General features: G+C 40.5%; 1 protein-coding gene across 1 annotated transcript; it reads right to left on the bottom strand.

The window, feature by feature from the left end:
- Positions 1 to 436: 436 nt before the first annotated feature.
- LOC143890017 (large ribosomal subunit protein eL14z-like) lies at positions 437 to 27542 on the bottom strand. The gene is made up of 5 exons (XM_077394514.1): positions 27403 to 27542; positions 27198 to 27299; positions 1469 to 1598; positions 1274 to 1386; positions 437 to 674 (listed from the first exon to the last, which is right to left on the bottom strand). The coding sequence occupies exons 1-5, from the start codon at positions 27403 to 27405 to the stop codon at positions 618 to 620; spliced, it is 405 nt and encodes a 134-aa protein (XP_077250629.1). The 5' UTR covers positions 27406 to 27542; the 3' UTR covers positions 437 to 617.

The following is a 27542-nucleotide window of genomic DNA, read 5'->3' as shown; positions in this document are numbered from 1 at the left end:
AGAAGAGAAGACAAACTCCTTATACCAATCTCCTGCTAATTTAATTAACAGCTAGCCTATCGATTGTTAGTTTATAACATTTTTAGATATTGAAATTGCATCAAGTTGATTAGGGACACCCAGCATTAGTGTATCAATGACTAAAGAGGGGGGTGATGTTGGGGCGGGGCGGGGCAGGGCGGGGATTTTGTCCCCGAAAGATGCGGGGAGGGGAAGGGGAATTGATATTCCCCGCGGGGAGGTGAGGGGCATTCCCCACCATCCCCGCAGAGGGGAGGGGAAGTGGAGGGGGGAAATTCCCCGCAGAGGGGAAGGGGTAGGGGACCCCAACATCCGGCCCCGACCCGCCCCGTTGCCAGCCCTAATTTTGGTGCATCCAAAGTGACTGCCTTCTGCAAGGATAGATAAGTGTGCTGTTCTGCATGTTGCAAAGCTATAAAATAACACATTCTGAGATAAACAAAATGTCTATTGGGGTCCCAAAAGATGAACCAAGTAGCACTAGATGAAAACAGTAACTAATTTCAAAAATTATTCAAAACTAGATGGAAATAAGCATATCCAAAATCACATGAGTACGACAAATTTATAACAAAATTGTGAGATTGTGATAACTTTCAAGACGCAGCCTGCTTTTTCAGCTTCGCAAGTTCTTGCCTGATTGCTCCACCCCTCTAAGCATACAAACATTGCACATAAGTAATTTTATTTTGTCAAGCATAAGATGAAGTTTCCAAGTCACAAAAGCTAATGTGATATTATTTGCCTTTTCGGCCAGGTATGGCAGCCATCAAAATTTTTCCACAGAATATTAGTTTAGTAAGTTGGTGGTAGGGCCAAGGAGGGGGAAACATGAAGAGAATTGAGAGGACATGAGTGAGAGAGTGAGAAGTGGCTAAAAAACCGGGAAAAGAACAACTCTACAAAAAAAATAGAGTTTTTCTTATTTCCTATTTTTCAACCGCTTCAGACCATCTCCTTACTCCTGCCTTCTCAATTCTCTCCCTCTCCAACCCTCTCCCTATTCCCCTCTCACCACTTGGTAAACTACTATTCCTATGAAAAGAAATCATGGTAGCAAAACACGGCCTTCAAGTTTCCGAGGGCTCACAACTTACTTGAATGGTCAATTAAGATTTTTTAGTACAACTGCGTACTCGATTAAACTCAACCTGCATCCTTGGTGAGGTCAAGTCCAATCTGTTAAATCGTTTTGAATTAAATTGAATATTTTAACCAAAGTAAGGAGGATGACAAAGGAAATTTTACAAACCTTAATCCTCGCCAACATGACTTTGAAGCGATCAAAGTCATTGAGAGAAGCTCTTTTCTTCTGCACTATCAGCTTCCTTCCCCATGAGCTGTTCTCCCATTTGTTCTTAACATCTACCATCATTGATACTTCATGTTAGTAGACGAATAGGAATATATTAAGTCATTTTTTGTTGTCAAGGAGGACATGTTTTACCTGCAGCTTCCATGGCAGAAATAAGAGACTTCTTTTTTGGTATTCTGGGGATATCAATCTTGATATCTGTCAGTGAAAGCCTCTTGAAATTCATTTGACATCTCACCATGTCGGGTGCATCAATGAGAGCCTGCCAAATCCACATAATCATCTAATTTTAGATTGCAGCCAACGTTATGTTTAACATTCTAGCTAAAGTAATCGGTTGGAACTTAAGGTAGTTAGAAACATCCTAGACTGGTTCAGTCCTATGGGCAGGAATCAAAAGAGCACTATTTTCTTATGCCCTGGCTGAAAGGAAATTGCTGGGACTCAATTTTGATGCCATGAACTCAAAAGCACTAAATTCCCATGCTCCTAGCACCAAGGTAACAGTTGAATCAAATTAGTAGAGCCATGAACAGAATCCATGGCACAGGTATGAAACTTATAAGGCTATGCATATAGAAAAGAAAGAGAATCAAACAGAAGACAATTAACTCTTCTTTTTTTTCAAATGATATGTTACAAAAGATGCCAATACATTACATCATAGGGTCCCATATTGGTTTGTAACTAATTTCAAGTATCTCAAGCCACTAAATTCCCATGTAAACTAAGGAATCCCATTGGTAAACATGAAAGAACGTGCTGAGAATCTGAAACTATTGATTAAGCACAGCTAAGTAAAAGAAAAATACAATATTAAATGTTTTCTCTTTTATAAAATTCAATAAGAAACATTGAGAAATTATTAACTACAGGGACGATCAATCGTATCATATTAATGACACATAATTATATTAACATCTTCATGTTTATCCATAGTGATTTCATACTAATTTCAAGCACACCATGTTTTCAACAGTTTTGTACATTTGCAATTTCAATTCACCATGTAAATAATTACAATTAACTAACCAAAATTTGTTTTTCAAGTTTCCAGACCAGCGAGATCAAAATTCAAAATCAAGAGGCATTTCTCGATGCAAGCCTTACTTGAAATCTCAAGCAAGGTTTCTTCCATTGTGAAAAGCTGGAAACTATTCAATACTACTAGTAAAAAAAAGATGGAAGTAAAGTACATGAACCATTGAGTAAAGCTATAGTTTAAATAGTATAAACTATATACTATACTCTCTCCCCCTCTCTCTGTTGTGGCTCACTCACTTACATATTTCAGATTTCCAACTGGCATCAAAAGAACCAACCAGCTCCGTTCCATCTCCCTCTTCCTCTCTTTCGATTTGAGGAGAAACAGCACCTTTCTTACAATGAGTTTTCTTGAACACCTATACAAGCACCAAACAGATCCCAGCATTTTCTCCTAATTTTTTTTTCAGATCTGTTTTTTTTTAATTGGATTTTATTGGTCTCTCTCCTGGGCTCCCAGGATCGAACAAATGGAAGGAAACTGAAGGGAAGAAAGGCGCTGTTCCCCAGATCTGGTTTCCAGAATTGTAAAAAAAATCATTTAAGTTTAGGTGTCCTTCCTCGCTGTAATCCATCTGTTTTGTGTTTTTTCACTTTTCATTTTTGGTGTTGGCATATGCGTATTGGTTGAATTAATGGCGGGATTTCCAGTTGGTTTTTTAGACCAAGCCAGTTGATGTGTAATTTGTTAGTTAAATCCGGTTCGATCAAGGGATGAAGGCGCAACAAATTGCCTTGAAACATGCAACTAACAAAACACATCCCTTTACCAAAATCCAATATCCATAGTTACTAGATTATCAATGGTGATAAAAAATAAATTCAGGAGATTACGAAAACGAACAAAATTGGTTACCCAATGCATTAAAGCAGGCGTTATTACGCCCTGCTCATGAGTGGTGTATGGAGGTTCTACGTACAATCCCTCTTGATGGTACGTTTAACCAAACTGCCCCTATTCCCGATTGTCATCAGACAGAAGAGCGGAACGTGCCTACTTGTTCGAGTGCCGGCTTTCCTGTGAGGAATACAAATATAGAAATTACAGATACAGCACTGCCCCCCCTAACCCCCCGAGGGGGAATGCTAACTAGACGTCTTGTGGAACCCATACTGTCGTTATGCTCTTTTTTTAGGAATACCTATATAAATCCAGAAAGAAGAGCAACTACCCCGAGACTCGGAAAGTCCAACCAATGTATGATACACCCGACACTGCAACCGTCTCTTCAATCGGGTCCACAGCGACAAAGGTCATAGCAAACAGATTGGGGAGAAAGAACTTCATTCACAGCCAGGAAGGCGCAAGGGAGCTTTCATCAAGGACAGAAGCATCATGGAGAACATATGTTGTGTCCAAGAAGCCATCTATGAAGCCAAACGAGGGGATTGGCAACCTCTGCTTGATCTACTCCACATTTGGCTTTGACGCTTCTCAAACGCCAACGCCTCGGAAGTCAGAGTGATGGCTCCTTTTTTATTGCTTGGAATACGGAGGAATCTTGAAGAATTATTCTTCAATTTGATGGAGAAAAACATTTTGTAGGAAATTCTCGGGACTCTTCACATTGAAATGAAAAGTGGGCGAACATGCGCACCTTAGATTCAACTAGGATGAGCCCACAAAGCTTGTTGGTAAAGATTAAAAATCTTAAACAGATTTCTGCCTTTGCAATTGGTAATGTCACCACTATCTGCAAGATTTATATCCGAATGGAAATTGATCTATAACTGCAACAAATTAAAGGTTGAAAAACAGGGCCTCAATAAAACTGAAAATATTCCAAACAAAAAAATAGGGCCCTAGTAAAAACAAAGAAACACATTTTAAGAATAAAAATCTCCAAACTTTTTAGGGTTTTCAAAAACAGGATTTTCAAAAAAATCCAAATTTTATAGTGTTTTCCAAAACAGTAATTCCATGAAAAAGTTGAAAAACGTGTTTCTTTGATTTGTAGTGTTTTTACAATTTAAAGCATATTAGGGCAAGATTTTATGGGGTTTGGCAAAAAATAGCTTTATATGTTGTAAACACTATTACACGGATTCTTTTAATTGGACGAAGAATCGGTGCCGGACACGTCTCGGATTCCAGATACTTCAAGATTCACGGAGACACTTCTAGATCTCAATCTGGTTTTTCTTTTTTTTAATGATCGCCAAATTTATTACAAAAAGATAGGACCGAGATGGTCAAAGTACAAAATGAAGAGAGATACATGAAAGACAGAAAAAAGCCAAAAAATGTTATGGGGAAGCGAGTCAAAGAGGGGCCAGATTATCTTTCGAAACCTCCAATCTAGCTAGGCTATCAGCCACATCATTTTCCGATCGGCACATATGCTTGAAACAGAGGTCCAAAGATCTAGAACAATCTGAAATCTCATCGAAAAAACTATCAAACCTCCAAGGAGTTTTAAGAGATCCCTTAAGCCACTTAATGACATTTAAGTAATCCCCTTCAACAACCACGTGACTCAACCCTTTTGCTGCTTGGAATTTAATGCCCTGATGGGAAGCTCGAACCTCTGCTTCCGATGTGTCTACTACCCAAATAGGGCTGCAAAGGCCCACACTATTACCACTTGAGCATTTCTGAGCAACTCCCCTATTCCGTCCGGCACCGGATTGCCGAAGCTAGAGCCATCAAAATTAAGCTTAAGAAAGCCCTCAGGCGGAGGTTCCCAATTTTGGGCTACCTTTTGTTTCTCCTCCATGCTCATGCAAACTTCCTTCCATCCCTCCCACAGATCATATGCTGAAACAAAAGCAAAGGCAGGGAGAGATTTCGCCCACGATATAGTGAGGGCTATCACTTTGATGAACAGAAAATCTGAACTTCTCACATGTCCTTTGAAAAGTCAGGTGTTTCTTTCCTTCTATAAGATTCACATTGTGGCTAAGGGGGAGACATCCTACAATATCTTCCCTTTTTTTCTTCCAAGGGACCAACGACCAACTTTGTAGAAGCTACACAATTGATTCAGGGAACACCCAATGAATGCCAAAACGGCTAAGTAACTTGCCCTACACAAGTCTCACCACTTTACAATGTAGCAAGAGATGGCTTGTTGATTCTCCTGCCTCAATACATAATGCACAATGATCAACAATGATCATCTTCCTTTTTCTCAAGAAATCCATCGTCTGAACCCTCCCGCTGCAAGCCGCCCAACCAAAAACTCCAACTCTTGGACGGACTTGGATTGTCCACACTTTGGCAATTTTTGCCGATGCGAGGCATACAACTAGTTGAAAATAAAAGGATTTCACAGTGAAGTCTCCAGATGAATTCCAGATCCAAACCCTCTTGTCCTTCCCGTCTTGCTTAACATATCCTTCTTAACATTTTTCCTAGAAGGGCTATGTTCATTTTCTTTATCCTTCTTAACGTAAGGCCGCCACTCGAGTGGTTTGCATACCTTTTTCCAAGCTACCAGAGGGATCCCTTTTCCTCAGTTACCCCCAGGAACCGCCTTTGAAATTGTTCAATTTTCATTGCCACACTAACAGGGCATTTAAAAATTGACAACTGATAAATGGGTATATTAGGCAGCACTGCTTTGATAAGTGTAAAACTGCCACCCCTCGAGACAGGATGCCTTTCAATGTATCAAGTCTTCTGCCCACGCTCTCAACAATATGATTCCAGCAATGCTTTTTAGCTTCACCTCCCCAATGGCAGACCTAGATAGGAAGTGAGAAAACTGTCTACCTCCCAACCCAACAACCCTGCTAGGCCAAGGAGCGTCTCCTCCTCAACTTTTATTCCAAGCACTTTTGATTTGGAGAAATTTGACCGTTGTCCCGTTATTGCCTCATAGCATCAAAGAATGGCTTTTAAATTCAACACTCTTCTCACATCAGGGGGATAAAAGAGAAGGGTGTCATCGGCAAACTGTGAATGTGAGACTTCAACCGCACGGTCACCAATCTTGAACCCTTCCACCAAACCACAATCCTTTCCCTTATCCATCAACCTACTTAGTCTCCGCTACTATGACAAAAAGAAAAGGAGATAGTTGATCACGTTGCCTTAGACCAAGGGAGAATTTGAAAAACCCCTTTGGGACCCCATCGATAAGAATAGAGAACCACGCCGACAGTACAAATCTCTCTATCCCTTCATCCAGTTGGACCCAAAACCCATTCTACCCATAAGATAATGCAAACACTTCCATTCCACCCGGTCATATGCTTTCTCCATGTCTAGTTTGCAAACAGTAGTAGTCCACAACTTCATTAGCCACCAACGAACAATCGAGTATTTGTCATTTGCCCACAACAATCGAGTATTTGTCATTCGCTCACAAAAGCACTCTAACTATCATAGATGATGGGAGGAAGTACCCTTTTTGCAAGCACCTTGGCTAGAACCTTATACAAGCATCGGACTATACTTATAGGGCGAAACTCCATAACAGAAGAAGCTCCTTTAATATTAGGTTTCAAAGCTAAGAATGTTGCCCCAGTTTCGCGATCCAATTCCATTCTATCAAAGAATTATTTGAAAATTCTCATCAGATCTCCCTTCACATATTCCCAGCAACTTTGAAAGAAGGCCAAGCAGAAACCGTCAGGACAGGTGCTTTATCCCTCTCCAAAGAGAAGAGTTCCCTCTCAACCCCCTCAGAAAAAGGCCATTCCAGATTCTTCCTCTCTAGCTCTCCCAATGATTTAAAGTCCACCCCATCAGGGAGAGGACGAAGGACCAATTCCGATGTGTACAAACATTTGTAGAAATCTACAATTTCCTTTGTGAAAACTTCTTTATCGGAATTAAGCACTCCATTCACCTTGATAGATTCAGTCATGTTGCTTCTTCTGGCACTCGCAATCCCATGAAAGTAAGTTGTGTTTTTATCTCCCTCCTTTATCCGTTTTTTCTGATTACTAATAGCACAACTTTACAATTACCATATGTTTTAAGTTTTACCCATCATAATATTAGGTTTCTTAAATGGAACTAAAATATTATATCAACGTAACCTATTAAAATATTAACTATATCACCTGTTATAACCATATTATTATGTAAAATAATAAAATTTGAGAATTGATTAAAATAGTTTGGCGAATCCACGAATCTCTGTTTTCAAGGTTTGCCAAATCCGACACTCGATACCCGTGTCGGATTGCGACACTCGTATCCGTACTGATGCAACATAGGCTGTAAATCATAACATCTTTTTTGTCGTTTTTGAATATTAAGGTCGAATTTCGAGAATTTCAGTCAAAACTCCGATCGAAATAATGAAGTGGAACAAATCCATTGAGATTTCATTTTGGTGTGGATGAAAACGAAAACATTTCAATAATTTTATGTCGATTTTGGTTGCATTTAAAATCATGATTTCTAGAAGATATCTAGTGCCCTATAACCATCTTTCCTAAAACAAAACAAAAAAATCTTTAGTGCATTAAGATAAAAAACAAGCAGGTTTCTACATTTGACACCAATCCCAAGATAATGAACTCACACATCACAGGATGTCAACGATGAAAAGGCCAAAATAGAATAAATATGGGAGAAAAGTAGAGCACTCGCTCCAACACAGCTCATCACCTATTGATGAGAATACGCTGAGTTGCAAAATTAAACATTGAACTGATGTAGCATAGTAATAAATGATAAAATAGGGCATCTTGACTAACCTGCCCAAGATGGGTTTCACAGTGTTCTTTCCACTCCTTACCAACAGAAGAAAGATCTTTTCCTTTCTAAACATTTCCAAAATATTAAAATTTACAGAGGAGTGGCATTATACATTTTGTTTTTCTGACTTCAAATTTAGATATGGGACATCTCTGGATTTTCTTCTCTTTTCATTGTTCTAAACCCTATATCTTCCAATAAAATGCCAAAGAAATCAACCTAGAAGGTCATATTTTTCACATGTGCCATCAACAAAGTCCACCCATAAGAAATATCTCAAATTCATCCATGTTTCCGTCCAACATTTACTCAAATGATCCATCTTTCCAAGACATCCAAATCGAATCAAGGGTCGCTTTTACCCAATGTCTTTCTTCGTGCAATATGCCACTATGTACGTTTTTAGTTGGTTAAACCCTTGAGCTTCTCCCAGGCCCTCGACGAATCTTTTAGACCCTGTTTGGATTGCAAGAAAAACATTTCTGACAGAAAAATCTCTCAGAAAAATTTTTGGGCTGTGATCCCCCCCCCCCCCTTCTACTCTACAGCCGGTACAACTACTCTCTCTCTCTCTCTCCATGAACAGTTGGTGGGCCCAACAATTAATCTGTTTAAATCTTTGAGCAAGGTAGGCCCCAGTGCCCCACCTACATTTTTCAAAATGAATCGTACGGCCCACACCTTAGGATGATCCAAACCGTCCATTTGATGGGCCACAACGTAAATAGGTCGTGTCCCAAAAACAATTTCCACATGATGATCCTAGCCCTCCGATCTAAACAGAAATTGTATATTATGGAAACCTTATAGATCGGAGGATTTCAATCCTCCTATGGAAATGATTTTTGGGGCAGAACCTAGTTACATTGCGGCCCATCAAATGGACGGCTTGGATCATCCCATGGTGTGGACCGTACACTTCATTTTGAAAAATATGGGTGGGGCCTACAATTGGGCCTTATGTTACTGTACGACCCACACCATAGGATGATCCAAACCGTTCATTTGATGGCCGCAACATAAATAGGTTGCGCACCAAAATCTCATTTGATGGCCACAACGTAAATAGGTTCAGCACCAAAATCTCATTTCCACATGATGATCCTAGCACACCGATCTAAAGAGAAACTGCATATTATGGAAACCTTTTTAGATTGTAGGGTTGCAATCATCCCATGGAAATTATTTTTGGGGCACAACGTATTTACGAGGGTTGCGATCATCCCATGGAAATGAGATTTTGGTGCGCAACCTATTTACGTTGTGGCCCATCAAATGAATGGTTTGGATCATCCTATCGTGTGGACCGTACAGTTCATTTTCAAAAATATGGGCGGGGCCCTAACTTGTTCAAAGATTTCAACAAATTAATTGTTGGGCCCACCAACGGTGCGTGCGTGCATGTGTGTGTGTGTGTGTGTGTGTGTGTGTGTGTGTGTGTGTGTGTGTGAGAGAGAGAGAGAGAGAGAGAGAGAGAGAGAGAGGTTTGGAATGGCTGTACCAGCTGTAGAGTAGAAGGGGGCGGATTTTATCCAGGAAGGGTGGAGGGAATAACACTGCCCGAATTTTTTCTTTCCTCAGTATAGAGGAAAATAATATGATGGTGAATTAAGAGGGATATCATCACAATTTGAAGGTCCTCTAGATAAAAAATGAATAGGTGTTCAAGTAATCTTTTTTGTAAATAGAAAAGGTATAAAAATTTATAAATATATTTCCTTTCCAAACTTTTCTAGAAAATTCCAACAATTCAAACAGTACCTTAGAAAAATCTTTTTTATGAGATAATCAAACCATCAACCAAGTCATTTCAAACTCACAATTTTCTTTCTTAATGTGCCCTGCTGCGCGATATAACAGTCCTGACAAAATCCATCCAAATAAGAGAAATAATGAAAAACGAATGGGCAAAAAAGCATTTTGGATCTATTTCAAACGGCGGCCAAAAACAAAAGAAAGAGACACTACAAACTGTTTTTGGAGAAATTTGTTACCATTCACGAAATGATATAAATAATTCTACAAAACAAATATAAGAAAGGAAAGAAAGATGAAAAGTTTAAACGGCAGTATTAAATGAATGTTACATCAAGCATGAAGGGGATGAACGTTACCTCCCTAGAATTCTTTGGGAGACTTCTACGTCAAGTCTTTCTATTATCAGCTAGTGATATGCCCTGCTTTGCAAAGATAGCTAAAGTTTGGTCAATTCAAGCTCCGCCTAGCGTTTGCACTTTTGGTTGGGCAGCTGGACGTGGGAGGATTCAAACAGTTGACTTCTTAAGAAAGAGGAAAGTGATTACCGTGGATCATTGCGCGTTATGCATAGAGGCAGGAGAAATAGCAAATCATTTTTTCCTTCATTGTAAAGTGGCTAGATAAGTGTGGGGCATGCTCCCGAGTTGTTTTGGTATTCAATGGGTTTTTCATGAAAATATTATTGATCTCATTCATGGTTGGTCGTTTGCTCCATGGAACAAGAAAAGAAAAATATTGTGGAATGTGTCCCTTTTAGCTACTATTTGGGTTCTATGGAAAGAAAGAAATGGGAGAATATTTAAAGGGTGTTCTAAAGGACCCGCATTCTTATACATCAAAGCGATAGCATTAACAATTGCTTGGGTGAGATCCTTACCCTCATTTTCTTCTGTATCTGCTTATGATTTATGGGAAGAATTGAGAGAAATCTGCTAGAGTGTAGAAATGAAGCTAAAAAATTGTCTCAAAATTGGGAACCGCCTCCTCTAAATTTCCTAAAGCATAACTTCAATGGATCAAGCTTGGGTAACCAAGGTTCGGCAGGTACTGGGGGAGTTTTAAAGAATGATCAAGGAGAAGTACTTTGGGCCGTTGTGGGTCCCATTGGGGTGGCAGATGTATTAGAAGCCAAGGTTCGGCCAGCTCATCATGGTTTAAAGTTAATAGCTGAGAAGAGTCGGCAAAGTGATACTAGAAGGGGACTCATTAAATGTTATTAGGTGGTTAAATGGATCACTTAATAACCACCCTTGGAGATTTGATAGATTCTTTGATGAAATGTTCAATTGAATGAAACCATTATCTATTCAAGTTAAGCATGTTCGTCGTTTGGCAAATGAAGTAGCCGATAGAGTCGCTAGAGATGGTGTCTCGAAAGAGACCTTGGCATTGTTTGATTTGCTTCCTCCGTGATGTTTTATAGTTAATCTTGTATTTTCTGTTTTATTTCTTCTTCTTCTTTGTATCTTGACCATCTCGGTCTTCTTTCTGCAATTTAATCTACGATCATTATAAAAAAAGATGAAAAGTCAACCTGATTCTAATCGATAACATCGATAATCACGACTAACTTTTTCGTAATCCTTTCCGTAGTGCACAATGATGCAAGGAGTCCACTATGACGCGAGGGAGTTTTGAAACTATGGTTGTCGCACATGTCTGGAACAAAAAAATTAATAAAGAAGTACACTGCAATGAAGCGTAAGATACAGTGACCAGTCTCTCCCCTCCAAGGACCCCAACTTTATGTCAATACAACATAGAGTTATGAGGTATTATTGGTCTCTACTGACACAAATTTCATGAAATTCAAGGAATACACTAAATTCAAGACAAATTACATAGAAATTTGCAATTACAAGAAAAGTGGCACAACTTTCTATAATCCTCTTATTAACGATCAATTGATGAAGACAACGATCAATGCGGTGAAGATGAAGGCTTTCAATGCGTTATTCTCCTTCTTCGATGTCTGAAGATGTTTGAGCTTCACTCCAGGCTTCGCGTATCATCGGCTGTGAAGATGTGTGAATTTTTTCCGATAAAGGGCCTTTTGTTATGGCAATGATCTTCGTAGAAGAGTTTTGTTCAAGTTTTTGATTGGTTTTGTAGATGAGGAGCTTTTCTTCTTCTCTTGATTAGCATTCTCTCTGGATCTTCTTTTTCCTTCTTGCTTTGGTTTTTTTTTTTTTTTTGCTTTCCTCTCTTTGTTGGCTTTCTATCTCCTAGAAAAGAGAGAAAATTGTGCTTATATTTCATCTTCAAGCAATAACTACCCACAATCACTTTGTATAGTGGTTTAAAGGGTTTTGGGACCCACTACCTCTTTTTTGGGTTTGGTGGTGGTGGGCTGTCCTTAAATTGGTGGCCTCCTGGGTTGCTTCTCAATGGTCATTTGAGCCCAATGTGGGACCATTTACATGAAAAAGGTAGGGCCCACTTAGGAAATTGAGGGGCAATTTTGTTATTTGATGTGGACACATTTTTTTCTCCACAAATGCCCTCTAAGGATGCGATGGCAGACCGCGTACGTGCTGGTTTTACTGTCGCATCCTTGCTTTCTCTTTTTAGAAATTTTTTTTGAATTTATGTTAAAATAAGGAATTTTGTAAGAGTCCTACACAAAGTCAAATACTGACTTTGAGTTGGAGTGCGAATTAAAGAAAATACGCCTTGTTTATGGAATAAAAAACTTCCCTCTCACTTTTGGCCTTTTTTTTTGTTAGGAGATCTCGTGTGAAAGGCATACGGCCGTCCGTGTGATCAAAACTATCATGCCCCACACATAAAATAACATGGTTAGTATTTATTTTTATTTTTTTTTCTTGTTCAATTATCAGAATAAGGAGAGATCATTGAATCCCTACGAGGGAGAATCGTGAATTTCTCACGTGCCCCTAATTTTAATGGCGTTTCGTTCATCGATTTTTTTTTATTTCATCCCCTCTTCTTTTAATCTCAGAATTTGAGAACCGTGAAATCAAGGGAAAGTGAGAGTAGAGAGGAGGGAGAGAGAATGGGATGAGTATACGACTTTTTTTTTTCTTTTTTTACTGTTTTTCTTTGAACTTTTTTTAGAGAGAGAGAGAAGAGAGTCCAGAGAGGGTTGATGGTGACCAGTGGACTCCCCACGCAAATAGAGAGAGGGAGAGATGGGGGTCATGGACTCAGCACAACTTCCTCTTTTTTGTTTTTTTGTTTTTTTATTACATTGTATAAGAAAGGAAAGAGATGGATACCTATACCTGTGAGCATGAGAGAGAAGAGATGAGTAAGGAAATAAGAAAAGTGACGTGAGAGTGAGGGGGACTTAGAGAGATAAACAAAGAGGGACAATAGAGATAAATGGTTAGAGAGAAGAGGGAGGGGATAAAAAGATAAGAGTGAGCAAAAAGGTAAAGAGGAAGTGAACGTGGGCTCCATGCCCAACCTCAATTTTGTTTTTTTGTTTTTTTTCTTATTCTCGCGGCCTCTCCACGTAAGAGATACATTTTTCCTCTTTCTAATTTTATTTTGTCTTATTAATGTGGCCTCTCCACGAGAGAGAGAGAGAGAGAGAGAGAGAGAAGAGTTGTATGGAGTAGAAAGATAGATTGGGTCCACGGCTCTTTCTCTCCTTTTTTTAGTTGCTTTTATGGTTTTATTTTTCTTTGTTTGATGTAATGGGAGTGAGAAATGTGAGAGAGGGGTAGATGATTAGTGAGAGAACGAGGGATGTGAGAGAATTGATATGATGGGAGAGAGTGAAACCAAGAAACAGACAAAGTTAAAGAGAGACAGAGAGACAGAGGAGTGTGAGAGAGTGGAGATTTGGAAGGGAGAATGTAAAGTTCCCACATCCACACCTTCTTTTTTTTGTTCTTTTTTTTTGTTTACTTTATTTCCCCTTACCTTAAAAAACAAAAGAAGGTGAAAGTGATAGATATAGAGAGGTGAGGAAAAGAGATTGAGAGAGGGAGTGTAGATGTGTCCTCTCATCCTCTTTTTTTATTGTTCTTTTGATGACATAAGGGATCCCCACGCCATTTTCGGGCGAGACTAATCCCTAAGGATGCACGCAATCACCCATAAACCACGTGCATCGAGTAACTCCGAGTGGACTCGAACTCGCGTCTATAGGGAGCAAACCAACGACACTAGCCGGCGTGCCAACCCCACCCTCTCAACCTCTATTGTTTGTTTATTTTTTATTTTTTTGTTCTTTTTAGTGAAATAAAGAAGATGTAGAGAGTGAGTGACGTGGGAAAGGAAAAAAGGTAGAGATATGGCGGGCCCCACCCCCTTATTTTTTATTCTATGTTTTTTTATTAATGTGGACTCTACACACTGGGTTACGTAGATTAAAGACAGAGACAATACAAGGATGAGAAGATAGGAAGACATGCAAGAGAGAAAGAAGTTAAAGAGAGCAAAATAAGGTTGAGAGACAAAGGTTAAAGAGAGAAAACGTTGAGAGAAGGAAAAGTTAAGGAGAAGAGGGACTCTTGATGAGAGTTTGTGGGTCCCACCCTCACCATTTTTTACTCTCCATTTTTGTTGAGCCGTGGAGTCTCCACGCGCCAACACAGAAGGAAACCATGAGAGCATTGACATAGTGGACTGTCCACGCTCTTTTTAAAAACAAACAAAAAGATTCTTCTCTTTTTTATTCTAGAGTGTGGACTATCCATGGTTTCTTTGTGTGGACGGTCCATGTCTCCTTTTTTTCCTTCCTTTCGTGAATATTCCTCATGTCTCATTTCGTTTTTTTACAGAGAGGGCCCACAGGGTGTAGGCGATTGCCTACACAGGAGAGCGTGTGGACTGCCCACGGGGGCATGCTCTGCCCACGAAGCATGTCAAGGACTGTCCACGTGGTATGTCGTGGTCTATCCAAGAAGAGACTCCCGATTAGAGTTTTCTTTCTCTTTTTCATATACATATAACTAAGTACTAAAGAAATTTTTTATCCTAGTTCAGGAACATCCGACTATCTCTAGCGCATCTCCTGATAACGCATCTTCTCATGACGGTATTTCAGATCGCGCTACACCCTATTCGCGTAGGCAAGTCGTCCTCATCTTGAGTCGAGAATGATGGATCCAACCTTTTCGCGACGAAATCTCTGGCATTCAAGGCTTGCTCATTCCCGAGATTCGAGTAAAAGCATAACATGAGGGCAAGGCACGAGAGTTAAGATTTGATGTGTTCGAGCCTACCACAGAGAAGATCGAGAAAGAGCGCGACTCAAGTTTTGACGTAGCGGTCGTGAGTGAATATCCACAGGCTGAGGATACACGAGCAGAAGACGTAACCACAAATGCTCGTCCCTTGCATTATGTCATCTGCCTAATCATTCGACAGCACTAAATCGCCCTACTCCGCTAACCGTCGAGAAGCTCGGACAGAAGCTGACCAGGCGGGGATCAGGCCCCAATTCTTGTGGGCAAGTCCAATTTTTGAGCGGGTTTTGGAATTGGACTTTAAATTAACATATGAAGCTTGTCAGGAGCAAGAAAGTCGCCAAGGAGTTAGTACATGGGATTAATGCCGCCAAATATGAGTATTGCTTTCTGAACCACGTATATCGACCCCTTTGTGAGGTGTGGTGTCCTGGAACCAACACTTTCGTCACAAGTCGAGGCGAAGTCGGAATATCCTAATCGGAGATGAAGGAAAACACCGGTCTTTATATATCTTTGGGGAGTATTATGAGGAGTTTGTACCATTATTTAATAAGCTGATGGGCATAAATGGGGTTGACAGACGTCCATTATCTTGCCAGTATCTCTTCAAGGGCGTACTGCACCATCGATTCCTACGGCAAAAGCGATCGAGCCACTCATGAACAATGGTGCGATTTTTGGTACACTGAAACGCTACGATATCTGAATCCTCAAAACTTCAAGGAATACAAGGATGCGAAGAGTTGTGATTACATGAATGGTAAATCGACAAAGAAAAGAGAAACCAGACCGATAAGGTATCCCCCCAAGAAGCCAACAACACGAACTTTCAAAGGCGATCCGTTCGCACAACTCGGGTTTAAGGAGGATAAGGAAGTGGAAGGAGAAGCCATTACTGCAGCATTCCGCGTACATCTCTTATGTTGCTTTATCCTTCCAACGGGACTGGAGAAGTCATCCGACCAGGAACGTTTACGGCAGCAGTTCAAATGGCACGGGATGGTACATACAGTCTTGTGCCACCGCTAATGACGAGCTTCTATCGGGGCTGACAAGTACCTATTATGGCCTTCAATTAATGGAGAGTTGGAAGCGTCGTCAATCTGTTGCCCTATTCACTATCTGTTTACTTGGGGGCAATGCATTTTTTAGGTGGAGTGTTTGCGTTAGTCGACAAGGAATATTGTTCCATTGATCCAAGGCGCATTTTTTAGGTGGAGAGTTTACGTTAGTCGACAAGGAATATTGTTCCATTGATCCAAGGCGCATTTTTTAGGTGGAGTGTTTACGTTAGTCGACAAGGAATATTGTTCCATTGATCCAAGGCAAACAAGGAACCTTAGCAAGTTACATGTGGTTTGAGGAGTCCAAGCTACTTCTAAAAATCCTTCGCAACATGAGGTTTGATCGGTTTTCATAGCAGCCGAATGTGTTCCAGCATTAGCGGCAAAACGCTTCACCTCTAATTGAGAATAAAGAGCAAGCTCTGACTTTGCGAAAATTTATGATTAGCTTTCAGCCAGGAGTAGTGATGTTCCAACATGGGAACATCTGCATTACAGAGATGTATAGCCCACGTAGGTTTGCTCGCCAGCATGAGTTTTGCCAGAGGATACCAGGAACTCTCTTGGCACTTAATAGGAGAATTGATGTGGCTTGCTTGTACAGCTTATGGCTATCTCTTACGAGGGTAGAAACGGGTGAATCCTTCCACTTGCCTAAGTTTAACAAAGATAATGACAGTTAGCGGGATGAAAGCTATAAAATCTAGTAGCAAAAAAAATCCCTCCCTGGCTTCATGTCTGTTTCCATCCCTAACCTTAAGAGTAGCGAGAGGGAAGGTTACTTGTATCATGTCGATAAAGCTAAAAAGGAACGCCTTGATTATCGTAAGAGAACCTCAACCAGTGAGGTACCATAGCGTGCGAACACAAAGAACTATCCAAACTCCTAGGAGAATAGGGAGATCGGAGGCCTTTGAAGCTTAAGCTTGCACGCATTCAGTCGACCAGTGTTTCTGAGCGGTCAGACCGAGTGGACTCTCATACAACCCCAACTGAACAAGTTAGAAGACCATATGTACTAAAAGAGCAAGAGATTGGTTTGGCAATGGAAAGGTCCCATCAACGAGTGATGGAGCTTGAGCAAGGATTAGCTCAGACTGTGAATCCACCAAAGATGACGGTACACGAATAGAACCAGCAACTATTGACCGCGGAGCGAGCTGGATCCTCGATGGCCGGCCTTGACCATGGTGACGTCAACATGTCCCCCACGAAGAGGAATAGGAGAAAGTATAACTTTCCTCCATATTTTCTTTCTTTTCTTTTATTCATTTTATCATTGAACTTGTTTTGACCCACATCATGATCTTTATATGTCCTCTCTTCTCTTTTTTAAGATTTTCCTTTTTTCCCAGATGCGAAACACATGGAACGGTTTCCAACAGCTGGGCGAGTTGGCGATACGATAGACTTGGATGACATAGCAGATGACTTGGATTCAGGTTATATTTCAGCTTCAGCTCTTCCTCATCTTGGGTAGAAGATGTAATAGCCCTTGTAGAGGCTTTAGGAGGACATCCTCAAGACGTCGTTGGGCAGGATCCGGTTAATGAAGATGGTGTACGCAGTCAGACAGCTATGAAGACTATACAGTCACCGTTGCCACCAGTGCCCCTACGTCTTTCACCACCAGCGAGACAGCGGATCGGACACGTCAGAGAGGCCACCGGGGAGTATTGTTTGATCCAGTAAGTCGTCTACAACCGAGCGGGTAGAGGCGGGATGGTATGATCTAGTAAATGTAAAGACATCCAGACCACCCAGATGAATCGCCTCTCTGTTGTGTCTGGTACGTTATTCCGCTGGTGGTGAAATACGTAGGGGCGCTGGTGGCAACGGTGCATGTATAGTCTTCATATCTGTCTGACAGCGTACACCATCTTCATTAACCCGATCCTGCCCGACGACGTCTTGAGGATGTCCACTTGAAGCCTCAACAAGTGCCATTACATCTTCTACCCCAACAGGAGGAACAGCTGAAGCTGAAATATAAGTTGAATCCAAGTCATCTACTATGTGAACCAAGTCTACAGAATCGCCAACTCGCCCGGCTGCTAGAAACGGTTCCATGCGTATAGCATCTGGGATAGAAGGAAAATCTAAAAAAACAGAGAGAAAAGAGAGGGGGCATATAAAGATCATGATGAGCGTCAATGTAAGTTCAGTGATAAAATGAATAAAAGAAAAGAAATAAAAAAATATGGAAAAAAGTTATACTTGCCTCTCTTCTTGGATGTGGGGGGCATGTCAATGTCACCATGGTCAAGGCCGGCCACCGAGGATTCAGCTCCCTCTGCGGTCAATAGTTGTCAGTTCTGTGCGTGTACCTTTATCTATGGTGAATTCAGCCAATCCTTGCTTAAGCTCCATCGTTTGTTGACGGTACATTTCCATTGCCAAACTAATATCTTGCTCTTCTAATACAGGTGGTCTTCTAACTTGTTCAATTGGGGCTCTACGAGACTCCTCTCAGTCTAATCACTAAAAAACGCTGGTCGGTTGAAAGTGTGCAAGCTTAAGCTTCAAAGGCCTCTAATCTCCTCCTCTTAAGGATTTCGATGGTCTCTTTGTGTTTGCACACTGTGGTACCTCACTGGTTGAGGTTCCGTTACGATAATCAAGGCATTCATTTTGAGCTTTGTCAACATGATACAGGTAACCTTCCCTCTCGGTACTCTCAAAGTAAGGGAAGGAAACACACATCAAGTCAAGGAAGACATTTTGAGCTCTGGCGAAACCCATGCTAGCGAGCAACCTATGTGGGCTATACATCTCCGCAATGTAGATGTTCCCATGTCGGAAAATCATTACTGCGGGCCGACAGCTAATCATGAATTCCGTGAAGTCAGAGATTGCTCTTTGTAATCAATTATAGGTGAAGTGTTGTGCCAGTAATGCTAGAACACCTTCGGCTGTAATGAAAACTTATCAGACCTCATGCTGCGAAGGATTTTCCGAGGTAGCTTGGACACCTCAAACCACATGTAACTTGCTAAGGGTCCATGTGTGCCTTGGATGAATGGAACAACTTCCTTGTCGACTGACGTAAACACCCCACCTGAAAAGTGCATTGCCGCCCAAGTAAACAGATAATGGAGAGGACAATAGACTGACGACACTGCCAACTCTCCATTTGATTGAAGGCCATAATAGGTACTTGTCAGGCCCCGATGACGGCTCGCCATTATCGATGCCGCAAGGCTATATGTAGCACGCCACGCCATTCGAACCGCTGCCTTAGAGGTTCCTGGTCGGATGACACCTCCACTCACTATAGGAAGGATAAAGCGACATAAGAGTAGTCTCAAGAATGTTGCAGTCACTGCCTCTTCTTCCATTTCCTTATCCTACTTAAACCCGAGTTGTGCGAACGGATCGCCTTTGAAAGTGCGTGTTGTCAGCTTATTGGGTACATACCTTACCAGTCTGCGTACTCATTTCTTCGTTGGTTTACCGTTCAGGAAATCACAACTCTTCGCATCCTTTTATTCCTTGAAGTTCCGAGGATTCAGATATTATAGCGTTTCGGTGTACCAAAAATCGCACCATTGCCCATGAGTGACTCGGTCGCTTTTACCATAGTAAGCGATGATGCAGTAAGCCTTGAAGAGATACCAGCAAGATAATGGACGTCCGTCAACCCCATCTACGCCCATCAGCTCACTGAATGATGGGACGACCTCATAATACTCCCCTAAGATAGAAATACCTGTGACTTCCTTCATCTCCCATAAGGATATTCCGATTTCGCCTCGACTTGTAACGAAAGTGCAGCACACTACACCTCACAAAGGGATGATATAAGTGGTTCAGAAGCAATACTTGCATCTGGCAGCATTGATCACATGTACTAACTCTTTGGAGACTTTCTTGATCCCAACAATCTTCATATATTCATTTAAAGTCCAATCCCAAAACCCGCTCAAAAATTGGACTTGCCCACAAGGATCAAGGCTAGATCCCCACCTGCTCAGCTTCTGTCTGAGCTTCTCAACGATCAGCGGCATAGGGCGATTTGGAGACATAGCATCATGAGGCGGATGACATAATGACGGGGGACGAGCATTTGTGATTACGTCTTCTGCTCACATATCCTCAGCCCGTGGATATTCACTCGCGGCCGCTATGGTAAAACTTGAGTCTCGCTCTATCTCGATCTTCTCTGTGGTAGGCTCGAACACATCAAATCTTAACTCTCATGCCTTGCCCTCACTATTATGTTTTACTCGATCCTCGAGAATGAGCAAGCCCTGAATGCCAAAGATCTCATCGCGAAAGAGTTGGATCCATCCTTCTCGACTCAAGATGGGGACAACTAGACTAGTCAAACTGGGTATAGCACGATCTGAAATACCGTCCTGAGAAGATGCATTACCAGGAGATGCACTAGAGACAGTCGGCTGCGCCTAAAACAGTATAAAAAATTTCTTTAATACTCAATCATATGTATGCAAAAAGAAAAAAAGAAAAAATAATCTAATCAGCGGCAGAGACCACGACATACCCCGTGGACAGTCCACGACATACCCTGCGGGTGGTCCACGACACACCCAGTGGGCAGTCGACGTGCTCTCCTGTGTGAGCAATCCCCTACATCCCATAGGCCCTCCACGCAAAAGAGGAAAAAAGAAATGAGACCCAAGGACTATTAACGAAAGGAAGAAAAAAATAAGGAGACGTGGACCGTCCACACAAAGAGAAGAATAATCAGAACCATGGATAGCCAATACTCAAAAATAAAAAAGTGGAGTCTTTTGGTTTGTTTTTAAAAAGAGCATGGACAATCCACAGCGTTAACGCTCTCATGGTTTCCTTTTATGTTGGCGCACGGAGAGTCCACGGCTCAACAAAAAAGGAAATTAAAAAAATTTAAAGGGTGGGACCCACCAACTCTCATCAAGAATCCCTCTTCTCCTTAACTTTTTCTCTCTCATCAAGTTGCCCTTTCTCTCAACTTTTCTCCCTCTTTAACTTCTCTCTCTCTTACGTGTCGTCTTATCTTATCATCCTTGTATTGTCTCTCTTCTCTTCGTAACCTCTTTTTCCCCAAAAAAAAAAAAAGAGGAAAAATGAACTGAAAAAAAAAAAAAAGAGACCGAGGAAGTGAGCCATGAAGGGTCCACAGTTTGGGCATTCCACTCCCTAGCGTGGAGAGTCCACAGTACAAAGATAATAAAAAAGGGGGGTGGCCCACCATATCTCTGCATTTTTTCCTTCCCCACATCACTCACTCTCTCTCTCTACATATTTTTTTCACAGAAAAGAAAAAAATAAATAAACAAACAAAAGAGGATGAGAGGCCACTTCTACACTCTCTCTCTGCAATCTCTTTTCCTCACCTCTCTCTCTATATGCCACTCTCACACACATCACTTTTACCTTTTTTTTGTTTTTTAAGGAAAGGGGAAATAAAAGAAACAAAACAAAGAAACAAATAAAAAAGGTCTGGGTGTGGGGACTCCACAACTTCGCTTCCCAGTCTCCACTCTCTCACACCCCTTTTTCTCTCTCTAACCTTTTTTGTTTCTTGGTTTCACTCTCTCCCATCACATCAACTCTCTCACACCTCTCTTTCTCTTACTAACTTTAACTCTCGCTTGCTTTTAATTTTCCCCTCACACGTTTCTCACTCCCGTTACATCAAATAAAGAAAAATAAAAAAATAAAGCAACTAAAAAATGAGACAGAGCGATGGAGTGTCCACTGCCCAATCGCTCTCTACTCCATATGGCTCTCTCTCTTGCATGGAGAGGCCACGTGAATAAGACAAAAATAAAATAAAATCAAAAAGAGGACAAAGGGCTCTCTTACGTGGAGAGGCTGTGAGAATAAGACAAAAATAAAAATAAAAATAAAAATGAAAAAGTGGGGTTGGGCGGGAAGAGCCCAAAGTCACTTCCTCTCTCTATTCACTATAACTTTTTCTCACTCTTATCACTGTCACTTCCTCTCTCTCTCTTCACTCTCTAACTTTTTCTCTCTCGTCTTTTTATCCCTAACTCTCTCTCTCTCTCTAACCATTTCTCTCTATTGTCACTTTCTATTTTTCTCTTAGTCCCCCTCACTCTCACGTCACTTTTCTTCTCTCCTCACTCCTCTCCTCTTTCATACCTCTCATTCTCACATGTATCAATATCTTTCCTTTTTTCCACAAAGTAATTAAAAAATACACAAACAAAAAGAGTGAGCCGTGGGGAGTACATGACCCCATCTCTCCTTCTCTGTGTGTGTGTTTAAGTAGAGAGTCCACAGGTCACCATCCACCCTCTCTTGACTCCCTTCTCTTTGTCTCTTTTTTTAAAAGAAATTGAAAGCAAAACAGTAAAAAAAGAAAGAAAAAAGAGTGCTAGAGTCCTCCCATTCTCTCTACCCTCGCTTTCACTTGATTTCACAGTTCCCAAATTCGGAGATTGAAAAACGAGGGGAAGAAATAAAAAAATAGATGATTGAAACGCAATTAAAATGGGGCACGTGGGAAATTCACGATTTTCCCTCGAAGGGATCCGATTATCTGTCCCTATTCTGATAATTGAACAAGAAGAAAAATAAAACAAAAAAATAGTAACCATATTATTTTATTCGTCTAGGGCAAGATAATTTTAGATCACACGGACGGACGTATTCTCTCCACACGAGATCTCCCCGTCAACAAAAAAGGCCTCAAGTGAAAGAGGGAAGTCTTTTATTCCTTATATAAGGATTATCTTCTTTAACTCCCACTCCAACTCAAAGTCAGTTTTTAATTTGAGTAGGACTATTACAAAATTCCTTTTTTAACATAAATTCGAAAAAAAAATTCCAAAGAAAAAAGATGCGACAGTAAAATCCGCACGTACACGACCTACCATCGCATCCTTGGGGAGCATTTGTGGACCCAAAAAAATGTCTCTACATCAAATTAAAAAATCGGCCCTCAATTTCCTAAGTAGCCCTACACATAAAAATGGTTTTTCATGTAAATAATCGCACATTGGACCCAAATGGAAGGCCCACTAAGAAGCAACCCAAGGGGCCACCAATTCAAGGACAACCCATCACCACCAAACCTAAAAAAGAGGTAGTGGATCCCAGCACCACTTACACCACTATACAAAGTGGTTGTGGGTAGTTATTGCTTGAAGATGGAGTATATAAGCACATATTTCTCTCATTTATAGGAGATAGAAAGCAAGTAAAGAGACGAAAGCAAAAAAGAAAAAGAAAAAGCAAGAGGGAAAACAAGAAAGATCTAGAGAGAATGCTAATCAAGAGAAGAAAAACTCCTCATCCACAAAAGCAAACAAGTACTTGAAGAAAACTCTCCCACGAAGATCAAGCCATTACAAAAGACCCTTCACCGGAGGAAATTCGCATATCTTCACAGCCGATATAGCGCGAAGCCCGGAGTGAAACTCTTCAAACATTACTCAAACATCTTCAAACACTGAAGAACGATAATCATGTTGCGAAAGGCATCGACTTAATCACATTGATCGTTGTCTTCATCAATTGATCTTTAATCAAAGGATTACAGAAAGTTGTACCACTTTTCTTTTAATTACAAATTTCGTTGTAATTTGTCCTGAATTTAGTAAATTTCTTGAATTTTGCAAAATTTGTGTCAACAAATCTCTGACACGTCCGGTGGGACGCCTTTCTCTACTCATCTTTCACTCAAATCAACATTCATTTACTTCCAACAATACGCAAATAGCCACAAGGAATGAAGTCGGTTCAACATCAGTTGCTACAACCGGGGGCAGGAAGATTAACGCATCCAGGCCATCTTCTTCCACCAACGCTTAAGCTAGCCCTGTAACTCGCGCTAAGACGATTGCGGGACTCTCTCATGGAGCCCGTCGACTACATCAAAGGGGTAACCGATGAAGAAAGTTGTCTCTAGTCTAAGGACCAAATCAGATCTCTCTAGATTCTTACAAGTTCAAGGTCAAGTACCGAGTTGGAGGACCAGACATACATCTACATTCTCCCCGTCCAAAGGAAGCTCTCTCATATCCGTCCAACACGCGATGATGGTTGACACCACCGCCCTCGAGCAGCAAGTCATCCGCATGGTCGATCAACTCAAATGACTCAACAAGGCGGTCGAGGAAAAGAATCTTCAAATCACAGGACTTATAAGAGTTGAGCCATCACCAGGGTTCAAGCGTCGATCCATCCCATCACACCAGGATTTGAGCGTAGATCCATCCCACTCATGAAGATGTAGATCTAGTCCTCGACACGACACATGACCTCGAACTTGAAGATGATCTAGAGAGATCTGATTTGGTCAATGGACTGAAGAAAACTTTCATCATCGGTAGCCCTTTGACGAAGTCGACGGGCTCCATGAGTTGAGGGTCTCGCCATCGTCTTAGTGCGAGTTACAGGGCCAGCAGAAGTATTGGTGGAAGAAGACGGGTTCAGTGCGTTGATCTTCCTGCCCCTGAAGGTAGCAACTAGTGTTGAAGCGGCATCATTCCTAACAGCCATTTGCGTGTTGTTGGAAGTAGATGAATGTTGAGTTGATCGAATGATAAGAGGAGAAAGGCATCCCACCGGGCGTGCAAGAAATTTGTCGACACAAATTTCGCGAAATTCAATGAATTCACTAAATTCAGGACAAATTACGAAGAAATTTACAATTAAAAGAAAAGTGGCACAACTTTCTGTAATCCTCTGATTAACGATGAATTGATGAAGACAACGATTAGTGTGGTGAAGACCAGGGCTTTCCTAGCGTGATTCTTGTTATTCGAGTTTCAAGATGTTTGAGCTTCACTCCAGGCTTCACGCTTTATCAGCTGTGAAGATGTGTGAATTTCCTCCACTGAAGGGCCTTTTGTGGTAGCTTGATCTTCGTGGGAGCGTTTTCTTCAAGTACTTGACTGCTTTTGTGGATAGAGAGTCTTTCTTCTCTTGATTACCTCTCTCTGGATCTTTCTTCTTTTCCTTCTTGCTTTGCTTTTTTTTTTTCACTTTCTGATCTTTGCTTGTTTTCTATCTCCTAGTAAAGAGAAAAAATACTTATATACTCCATTTTCAAGCAATAACTACCCACAATCACTTTGTATAGTGATGTAAGTGGCTCTGGGACCCACTACCTCTTTTTTGGGTTTGATGGTGGTGGGTTGTACTTGAATTGGTGGCCCCATGGGTTGCTTCCTACTGGGCATCTCATTTGGGCCCAATGTGGGACCATTTACATGAAAAACCCTTTTTATGAGTCAGGCCCACTTAAGAAATTGAGGGGCAATTTTGTAATTTGATGTAAACACAATTTTTTGTCCACAGTCTCATGCCGATCTGACATCCCACGCATAAGTTATAGTTACTTTATTGTGCAGTTCATTGATATTGCCTAATAAATATCATTCTCTACATTAATGAAATGAAATGCAACATATCCCCTATTGTGCTTAGACTCATCATTTGTATGATTCTTAGGTTTTGAAATCTGAAATACACTGGACTCTTCAAATGGAAATAAAAAGTGGGCGCAAGCCGCACACCATAGATTCAACTAGAATGGGCCACAAAGCTTGTTGGCAAAGATTAAAAATCTTAAAAGGTTTTCTACCTTTGCAATTGGCAATGTCACCACTATCTGCAACATTTATATCCGCCGAATGGAAATTGATTTATAAATGCAACAAATCAAAGGTTGAAAAACGGGGCATTACTAAAAACTAAAAAAAAATCCAAATAGAAAAATAGGGCCTTAGTAAAAACAAATCAAAGAAACACCTTTCAAGAAAAAAATTCCAAACTTTTTAGGGTTTTCAAAAACAAGATTTTTTGGGTTTTGAGAAAAAATAGCTTTATATGTTGTAACTTGTAAATCATAACATTTTTTGTTGTTTTGACTATTAAAGTCGAATTTCGGGAATTTCAATAGAAATTCCGATTGAAATAATGAAGTGGAACGAATCCATTGAGATTTCGTTTTGGTGTGGATGAAAACGAAAACATTTCAATCATTTCATGTCGATTTCGGTTGAAATTTAAAATCAATATTTCTAGAAGATATCTAGTGCGCTATAATGATCTTTCCTGAAACCAAAAAATATTTAACGCATTAGTATCAAAACAAGCATGTTTCTACATTTGACACCAATCCCAAGATAATGAACTCACATCACAAGATGTCAATGATGAAGAGGCCGAAATAGCATAAATATGAGAGAAAAGTACAGCACTCACTCCAACACATCCCATCACCCATTGATGAGAATCTGCTGAGTTGCAAAATTGAACATTGAACTGATATAGCATAGTAAATGATAAAATAGGACATCTTGATGAAGCTGTCCAAGAAAGTTTTCACAATGTTGCCTCCACTCTTTACTAACTGAAGAAAGATCTTTTCCTTCTTAAAGATTTCCCAGATATTAAAATTGACTAAAGAGCAGCATTACACATTTTGTTTTTCTGGCTTCGAATTTATATATGGGACATCTCCAAATTTTCTTGAAATCAACCTAGAAGCTCATATTTTTCGCATATACCATCAACAAATTCCACCCATAAGAAATATCTCAAATTCGTCCATGTTTCCGCCCAACATGTTCCTCAAATGATCTATCTTTCCAAGAAATCCAAATTGAATCAAGGGTCGCTTTACCGATTGTTTTACTTTGTACAATATGTCACTACGTATGTTTTTGGTATTGCTGGAACCCTGGAGCATCTCTAAGAAAAACAGCCGCTCTAAAAATCTTTTAGAAAAATCCGTCTTTATGAGATAATCAAACCATCAACCAAGTCATTTCAAACTCAAATAATTTTCTTTTCCAAGCTTCGCATAATTAATTATAGAGAATTGAACTAATCTTCGTTGTTTCTATTAACAACAACTCTGCTTAAATAAAGCACTTAGAGATAAACATGGTAAGGGATAATGATAAGATTTGAGGAAGATTATCTTAATCCATATTACCTCATCTAACACAACTACCTAATCTAGCTAGTAGCCTAATCTAAACCTCTAATGATTCAATGGTCACAACTTACCAAATCTGAATATTCGCGAACAAATGGGCAAAAAATCATTTTGGATCAATTTTCATATGCCAGGCAAAACAAAAGAAAGAAAAAGTAGGGCCTGTTTTTGGAGAAATTTGTTGTCCTTCACGAAATGATACAACTAATTCTAAGAATAGAAAGAGAGATGATTCGAAAGGAAAAGTTACCCGATTCTGATCGAGAACATCGACGATCACGACTAGCTTTCCGTAATCCTTTCCGTAGTTCATGAGAGCGACTCTCCCGATCTCCACATATCGCTTGAAAGGCTTCAAACATAGCAAAACAAAAACATTGAATAAAAAAAAAACGTTTGATGAAGAAAACAGAATGAAACCGAAATAGAGGAGATGAAACTGCAACCGAACCCACCATAGTAGAAGATCAAAGAGGGAAGGATTAGGGGTTTAGGGTTTCTTCCTTCAGCAAAGATTTAAGGAAGAAGGATAAGGGACTAGGGTCTCTTATAGGTCTCGCCCTAGTGAACAAAATCAAGCAATGCGCGGTGTTAA

The sequence above is a fragment of the Tasmannia lanceolata genome, unplaced genomic scaffold, assembly GCF_043159265.1.
Source record: "Tasmannia lanceolata isolate RefF3 unplaced genomic scaffold, GAP_Taslan_0.1 ptg000013l, whole genome shotgun sequence".
Classification (NCBI taxonomy): domain Eukaryota; kingdom Viridiplantae; phylum Streptophyta; class Magnoliopsida; order Canellales; family Winteraceae; genus Tasmannia; species Tasmannia lanceolata.
Note: the sequence above shows the minus strand (reverse complement) of the source record. Positions and strands in the feature narration are given on the sequence as shown.